Consider the following 8,951-nt stretch of genomic DNA (forward strand, 5'->3'; position numbering starts at 1 on the left):
GTTCCACTTGATGGTCATAAAGGAGTCATACTCCCCATTCACCATAAAGTCAGCAGTCGGCTTAAAAAAAAAGAAAGAAGTGCCACCTCCAACCCTCTGGTCTCTCTAAAACAGCTTTGAAATGTTTACACTCTGACAGTTAAACTAACACTCAGGATTATACTGTGTGGCATTGTTAGCATTATAATTTGCTTTCTGTCTGTGTATGAATAAGTTATTCAACATTTGAGCTGCTGCACACAGAATAATAAAGTCACTTCACATTTTAATCATTTCATTGTAATTAATCATGAAAGTAAATTAAATTAGGAAGAATTCACTCACATTCACATTTTTTTGTTACAGTGGATCAAATTACCTCATTAAGGAGTTCCTTTTTTCATTTTAGACTGAGAAACTCCTGGTTGAATACCTGCTATTGGACTTTGCAAGTTGGTTGATTACTGCTCACCACCAGAATGGCCTTTTAACTGTTTTCACTCCCGTTAGGTATTTAATTTGACACATCCTGTAACAGCCATGCTGCAAAGGAAAAGGAACAAACCCTCCTCCTCCCATCACCACAATATAACTCAATCAAATATTAAATGTCAAGGAGAAATGTGTTTGATGTTTTGTTATGTGAGGAATCAGTTAGTTGTTGTAACGGTGCAATGAAAGAGCAATGTGTGTTATTGTATATAGATTATTATCATTATATTTCTACAAGACAGTAAACCACACAAGGACAAGTATTTTAGTTAATTCAAATAGGTAGAAACACAACAACAAAAAAGCTGCACAGTAAATCCTGGAGTGTTAATTTAAAGTTTGAAAATGTACCCATAAGCATCCCCTCTCTTCCCATTAGGGCCCATTTTGACAGAGTCAAATTAACACGCCGGGTTGCGTTGTGTACTATCACTCCAATACTGGAGTTCAGAGTGCCCCCCTGATGGCACTTGCCTTTTATGAGGTAAAGGATCTGAATAATAGGACATACTGCTTGTAATGTCTCCACATTAAATCATGTCTGGGGTTCCTAACATGCAGTGTGGAATTGTAGCTGTGGTTCGTGTTGGCGCCGGTGGCTGCACCTGCTTTCCAGGGAGGCTGAAGCGCCGGCAGCCACCTGGCCCAATCACATCAGTCGGTGAGAGCACCTGGAATAGCTTGATGATGAGTCACGCTAAGGAGTAGCTATACCTAGAGGGGGGTTCAGCCCCCCTCACAGCTAGCAAAACAAGTGTCTATTTGTCAGATCACGTCTTTCAGGTCAGCAGCTTCTGGGCATCAGTGCGAACCTGAGGTTTGTTATAATCAGTTGAACTTTGGCTTGTGTCCTTCAAGGGATTGTTCTTGCTGTGTGTTGCTGTATGTTGACAGCATAGGCTACAATAGACAACAGAAAACACCCTGAGGAAGTCAATTTAATCCGCGATGGCAAGGATCCCAGAATTCAAGAGGGTTGTCAAAGCGAATGGGAAAATGTGGTTTTGTAAAAAAAGAAAGAAGAACAGTTGCGAGAAAATGTCAATGTCCTCACTCCTCACAATGGATGCTGTGAATGAAAAGCTTGCAGTTTAGTTGAGTTAAACTTCTTTAACAGCAGCATTTAACAACTAGGTAAAGAATACATTCAATCAATTCACAGGTTAGATATTTACAAGGGATAAACCCTTACCCTTCCATTAAAAAGTTGCAGTCTCTCAGGCAAAGAAAGCACCACGGGTCCTCAAAGAGGATAACAAGTGAGTGCAGATCAATATAGCCCGTATGTGCTAAATTTCAAGTTTGTTTGATGTCTGGACAGGTTCACAAGGAACAGGTTCAGCCTTGATTCAGAGTTGAGTCATACTCTTCATTTCTACACCTCCATGACATGAGTCCATTCCAAGCAGGAGTTATGCTGTTGTACAAATGACCAGTCAAATCTGGAGTGATCATTTTATACTCATAAAGTGTGTAAATCCCTAATGGGTACATTTTTACACTTTCAGCGTTGAATCAACACTCCAGATTTCACTGAGGACAATCAGCTACATTCATCATATTAAGTTATTGAACCTGGGTGATATTGAGACCACAAAAGAGCTTAATAGGCATTACTTAGAAAGGAAAGCAAGAATTATACAAAAATGAACTTTTATTTTAAAAAGCAACATGAAGTATCAAAGTATCAAAATTCATTCATTCAGTATCACATTTCTCACTGTTTATATACAATCATCTCAGTCACACTTACATTCAATATATAAAAATATAAAAGCAAACCATTGTTTAAAAATACATAATTGCCAAGTAAAACTGAGGCACTTTGGGGGAGAAAATATTGCTCTTTTGAGTGCTGGCAAATAGTTTCTGATTCATGACTGTGCAAAAGTTATAATACGCTCACCCAAAAATACATCTTTGCTCTTGTTCCCTAAGCAATAATGGCTTCAATATTCCTTTGGATGTGTGCTAGTCTGACAACAATGCACCATTTGATACAGTTTGTGTAGTTCTTACAAAACAAAAATAGAATTTCATTATAACCTAAGACACAGCCACTGAGAGAGACATCAGTACACATGTTACAAGATGATTTTCTGAAGGCGTATAACACATTATCTAAACATGCAAGAAAAAGTGCATGAATAGCACAGGTAGGTGGATACATGCTATGACGAAGCTCAACACTGATTGCAGTGGCGGAAACACTGCTTGAAATGAGAAGCATGTGACAGAGCTATTTTTACTCTGTCATGAAAAAGATCATCACTCATAGAGAAAAAGGTCCGCATTTTTGGAACAAACCCTCAGTGTGATTCCCTGACAGCTCTCCAGGGTTGGAAAGTAACTGAGGTCTCTGGTGGAGCAGTATCCCAGTTCAGTGTGCTGCACAACAACCAGATTCCTCATGCTTGTGCAGAAGGGACATTCTGGAGAAGGTTTTGGAACAGTTTTTGCACTGGTATTTTTTCACATCCGAATGGGTCTGTAGGTGAGCCCTGAGATTGGACCTGTCCGCAAATGCCCTGTTGCAGTGGGGGCAGGAAAATGGCTTCTCCCCTGTCAAATGAGAAAAGAGAGATAGTGTCAGCGATCACAGGCAGATATTGGTTTTGAACAATACATTAGGGTTAGGGTTTGTGCACCGTTCACTCCAAACTCATTCTGTTATGGTCTTATTCTAATATTGTACTGTAGGCCTGTTACTCTGTAACACTTTGACAAGTAAATGCACATGGCATGGAGGTTATTGTGTAATGCCACATTTAGTGAAAAATAAATAATGTTATTTTGTGTATAAAAGGCAGTGCCTTACACAGGACAACTAATTATGATTTGTAAAGTGGTTAGAGACCCCTACTTGAAGATCAGTGGTTTGTCTTGACAGTCACACTGAATTTGATGCAAGTCTATTTCATTGTGTATCATTGTGTAGTAGAAGTGTAAACACAAATCTCAGTCAGTGGTCAATAGCTCATCACCCCAGGCCCAGACACCCTCATATCATCCCCATAAACACTGTTGGCCCATAACCACTTCAGCCCCTTTTTTATACTTTGTTGTAGGGTGGTGTCAAACAAGAATAGTGAAATAGCAGATCTACAAGCTCACAACAAAGCGAAGCATTGCGAGCTTGTAGATCTGCTATTTTCACTATTGTTGAGAATGTTTGAAAAAATGTTCACCTATAATGACATGTCTAAAATAGGGATGGCAGGTTGCAAGTGTTTAACTCACTCACTCACTCACCCACTCACTCACTCACTCACTCACTCACTGAACTTACCGGTGTGCGTTCTAATGTGTCCTTGGAGCAGCCATGGTCTTGAGAAAGCCTTGCCACAGATTTTACAAACACAAGGCAAAGTGTGAGTCCTGATGTGCATCTTGAGCGCTCCAAGGCTGACATACTCCTTTTCGCAATATTTACAACTAAACGATTTCCTCGTTTGGGCTTCGCAGTGCAGTTGTTTATGTTTGAGCAGTCCGGAATAAGTCGAGTAGGACTTGTTGCACAAACTACATTGGAATTTCTCTGCTTCCACTCCGTGAGCGTCTGTTAGCTTGGTGATGATCTGGTCGTCCTCATCACTCCTGGGGCTTTCAGAGCCGCTGTGATCTTTAGAAGATGTGTCGGAGAGAGAGGACGGGTATCCAGAGATGGGCGAGAGGTCACTGGGAAGCGGAGAGAGCGGCAAGTTGCTGGTAGTCCATACCGTGATGGGGCTGTACGCTACCGGGCTGAGGATCTCCGGTTGTGGGATGACAGGCAGTGGAAGGCCTTTGTAGATATACGGTGAAAAGAATACTGAAATAGACAACAACATAAAATGGGTCAAACTTATTTTTTTCGAAACGTTTTGTAAGGACTGTGCGCTTGCACCACTTGAGTGAGAAGCACAGATTTCAAAGTAGGAGGACATGTTCAAACTTTTGAGAGAATAATAAAAAAAATACCTGTATTCATCAATGACTTTACATGTAGAAATGTTGAAACAACATGTGTAAATTAAAGCAGTTTGTAAAGTCAAAGCAGGACTTGTATCATGAATGAACTCAAAACTTTACCTGTTGGACTTTCCAGCTCACTATAATTTGGCTTCTTAGCGGAGTTTATGTGTTTCTTGACAAGAAACGATCGTGGCATCTTGGAAAACAAATGGGACACTTTTGGAAAACTTTTTTTGGAATATATAACGGTCGCCACAAGGCGCGTCAAGTCACTGCGTTAAGACGGAAATCCCTATTGCATAGTCATAGTCCAGTGGAGTGTCATCGTGTAGTGCTGTTGGAAACAGTGCAGCGGGTAGCCGGCTGTAAAGGGCTGTAAATACTCCCCTATCAAGGTGCATGGGAGGAGCCACGCACCCTCATTTACATGTCAGGATCCTCAATCCAATTAAACTGCTCTTTTACCAGAGAGCATTAAAATACGCCTTTAGGCGTGCGCACGCCCGTAAAGGGCGTGGTAACAAGATGCACCTTCTTCTGTCATGAGACAGGTGTTTTGTTGTATACCTGTGGCTGTGTGTGTGTAGTGTACAGTGTGATTCTCAAACGTTTACAGTTCAAGGTCTCCCCTTAACTCTATACAGTATACAAATGGAACCAAATTAATTAGGGCCCATTAGGGTCCATTTGGTTCCATTTGTATGTCAGTTACAGACTTGTAAGGGTCAATTTAGACCCCCCTAAAGGAACCCAGAGAGTCCCTGGAATCCACCTTGAGAATCACTGGTGTACTGTATGTGTGTGTGTGTGTGTGTGTGTGTGTGTGTGTGTGTGTGTGTGTGTGTGTGTGTGTGTGTGTGTGTGTGTGTGTGTGTGTGTGTGTGTGTGTGTGTGTGTGTGTGTGTGTGCGTGTGTGCGTGCGTGCGTGCGTGCGTGCGTGCGTGCGTGCGTGCGTGCGTGCGTGCGTGCGTGCGTGCGTGCACGCATGTGTTTGGGCCTATGGTTTGGGCATAATGTGCCTATGCTTAATGTGAGTTGATGGGTGTGTATTATGGGGATGAGGATAGGTTGTCATGTAGTAATGAGCTAGTCTGCTTATAATTCATAGGGTGCAATCAACAAATGTGTTGTTGCTAATGAGTGCTCCATTCCTTAGGTCTGGGGAAAATGAGCATTCTTTCTATGGCTGTCTAAAAATAATTTAACCAGAGAAGTAGGATTTATTGCTATACAGGAACGTTCAATAGTGTTGTTCACTCGAATCTATTGGAGAGACAGGTTTGTACATATCTTTATCAGTTGCAAATGCCCAGACAATGGATTGGGCCCTGTTGTCTCTCTCCGTCCATTCAATTAATTATGTGTATTTAAAAAATGGCTTTTCCTTGCTCCAATGTGTAGTCGATCTTGAAATGTACATCTTAGTGTAGCCTACATTTAAGCATAGTTCCCTATGGAGGTTAGAGTCAGTATAGCATAATTACATGTAACTCTGCTGCTCCACTGGACACGGGGAGGCAAACTTATCAGTCTACGCCCCCTTGTGTTCAACTCACTTCAGTGGGTAGACTGTAGGCTGTATCCAAAATTATGACTGATCCAAAACTAACAAAAGATCACAAATTATTCTTGAAGAATCATCTTTGAATATTGAAAAGCTGCCCCTATGGAGCACCTTGATTGTCTTGGTAAGCAGATAATAAACATCCCTGTATGGCTGGGGGCAAGCCATAAGTGAACCGCTTAGCCTATCAGCAAAAACATAATTACACAACGCAAATAGTTTCCCTTTGTATTTGGTTGGATTATAAAGGACATGGGAGGTTATCTGCAGCAGGTCTGCTTTCAAATGAGTGTGAACATCCATTGGTGCAACACATGTTAAGTAGGTGGGTGAGCAGTGATGGCATTTTATGGTGATCTGGTGGTAGGCTACAGTATAGGCTGTGTGCACCAACTGCATGGGTATTACTTTGTAATCAATGTTGCATGCTCACCGAACCAAATGAAACTGAAGCAAAATGGGCTTTTCTGCTCATTGCAGGCATTCAAGGAGAAAACTGAATTCAATACTGCTCTCTGCATTATAGAGCATGCACTGTGATGTGACTGTGCCACATGACAACGGATGGCAATAACTGAAGTGAAACAAGAAGTTGAAGTGCTGACTCAAATCACATCACATATTCTAAATCACAGAGACAGTCATTTAGGATCTATGAAGAATTCACAAGGGAGAGGAGCGTGTATCTTCTTGTGGTATAACAAGTATGTACTGCAAGGAGTTCATTGATTTACATAATCCACAGATAACCTCATCTGAGACCTGAGGGCTCCTGTAATTACTATAGGTATCACTGCATCAATCGTATTGTTTGACATAACATGGATCAGTCAATGTAATGGCGTCCTGTGTGCATATGCTGCTCAGGTCAAAGAAGGGTGAAGTGGGTGATAAAATATTGGTGGTTTACCGTTCAGTGCATGACTAAAGTATGTTATACCATTAAGTGGCCTTTTACTGAGGTCTGATGACTCCTCAAAGCAATATTAGATCCATTACAGAGGCGTACATTAATGGTTTGATAACCACTGTTCAGCCCTTGTGTAAACTGGAAATTCTCAAACTGAAAGGGATTAAGTGCTAGTGAACTCACTGAATACACTAAACCCCTCCATTCCAAGGCCGATACCATATGAGCCAACACTATGATTATCCACACTTATTTTGCTAGGCAATACTGCATGGCTTTCATGTTAGAGGTACGCAGACATATGAAATAGACGGACTAATCCTTAATAACTGGGTTTTGACCATTAAATGACTTGGTTTCAAGAATCAGACGAATGATCAAAGTGGTTTTGCATATCTAACAGGTTTACGCAGCAGGCTATATATACTTCTCCTTTAAATGTGAGGTTTTCAAGCTGCATTAGCTGGAAAACGAGGGGAATCTTCCCTGACATGGAAATGAGATGCACCTGCCTGCACACCCACCTGCCACACTGCTCACGCATGGGCCGCGGGGAAGGCTCTCACTGGACGCAGCTGTTCAATCTAGCTACTGAGGATGCTGCCATTCAGTAGCCTACTCTACTCTCTCTCTCTCTCTCTCTCTCTCTCTCTCTCTCTGTCTCTATGACTCTCACCCTGACTATTAAAAAAGTGTTGAAAATGCTATCATAATAGGCTTTATTCTACCAGGCCTGTAGCTCACAAGGGTAATCGGAAGGCTCACCCCAAAACACGCTCGCACCCATTTTCTTCGGGGACCAGCGGTTCTAGCCTATCATTGTAGTTGTTTTACTGAGGATAAGGTTAGAAATAAGTTTAGGGCTAGGCATGACTGAGGTTAAGTTTAGAAAGAAGGTTAGGTTTCCACCGTTTTACTAAGGTTACGTTTAGGAATACGCCGGTTAGGTTTAGGCATAGTTTACGTTTAGGAATAAGGTTAGGTTTTGGTAGGCCTACCGTTTTACTGAGTTTACGTTTAGGAATAAGGTTAGGTTTAGGCTTAGTTTACGGAGGTTACATTTAGGAATACCCCGTGAATACCACCGGATTTGCCCCGGGGCGACTGTGCTTCGGGGCGATCGTTTTGGTATTCCTCACATTCAAACAAACGCAACTTTGAAAAATCTATTTCTGAAAATGCTCTGCAGTCCGTTATCTTTCCAGTTTCCACTAACCTCCCAGGTTGTTTGCTCAACCTGCAAGCTGATAAACCTGGGTGTAATAATTCCCGAATGGATTCATACCGCAGTGCACGCAAATATAATAGTTGGCCTCAAACGCGCTGCTTTGTGAAATGTAGTAGTATCATTATGTCTCCCGTAGCCTACTATGTAGGTGGGAGGACGTCCTTTCCTTACCCCACGAACTAACTACATTCATCCAATATTTATGTAGCCCACACTAGAGTTGCGCCGGGTTGGTTGGGTACCACGGAATACCGGGAGTGGATTGACGGACGCGTGCGTTGAAACAAATCGCATGTGATTTCCAGCCAGTCATTTTGGCAGCACAGCAGCGCACGATGCAAGAAGCGAGATGTGAAACTGTACCCACGGAACCCCTAAAATATCATCGCTGCACAGGAAATATGGGAAGATCATGTAAGTGCGGAGTGTTTGTCATTTTTTCTTCTTTCTGCACACATTTGCTGCTGGGTTAGTGGACCAGGATGCCGTGTGGGCGATGTGTTGCCACAAGGGATACATTGTGATTTTGCAGAGATGTTTTAGCAACCGTTGCATAAATTAAATAAGACACCATCCATCTCATGAGGAATTGGTGTCCAAAGGGATCTTATAGACCTAACACATCGCCACCTGTTACCAGAAAATCAGGTAGGCTAAGGTTTATTATAGACCTTTGTGGTTTCGTTTTGATAGTGCAGTACAGTTTGGACGTAGGTGGTTATTCATTATGGCTAGATGGGTGCTATTTATTAGTGCAATGATATGAGTCAATCTTCATTTGCAATTTACTTTTGATAATGCAATCTGCTTATTTAGTATTGCAG

The 8,951-nt window shown here is 41.8% G+C and overlaps 1 protein-coding gene across 1 annotated transcript; it reads right to left on the bottom strand.

Moving 5' to 3' along the window:
• Window positions 1-2,107: 2,107 nt before the first annotated feature.
• snai2 (snail family zinc finger 2) lies at window positions 2,108-4,756 on the bottom strand. Its single transcript, XM_084057840.1, has 3 exons — window positions 4,543-4,756; window positions 3,761-4,282; window positions 2,108-3,033 (listed from the first exon to the last, which is right to left on the bottom strand). The coding sequence occupies exons 1-3, from the start codon at window positions 4,619-4,621 to the stop codon at window positions 2,852-2,854; spliced, it is 783 nt and encodes a 260-aa protein (XP_083913966.1). The 5' UTR covers window positions 4,622-4,756; the 3' UTR covers window positions 2,108-2,851.
• Between the last annotated feature and the right edge of the window lie 4,195 nt (window positions 4,757-8,951).

Source organism: Gymnoscopelus microlampas (assembly GCF_963454915.1).
Source record: "Gymnoscopelus microlampas genome assembly, chromosome: 5".
Classification (NCBI taxonomy): domain Eukaryota; kingdom Metazoa; phylum Chordata; class Actinopteri; order Myctophiformes; family Myctophidae; genus Gymnoscopelus; species Gymnoscopelus microlampas.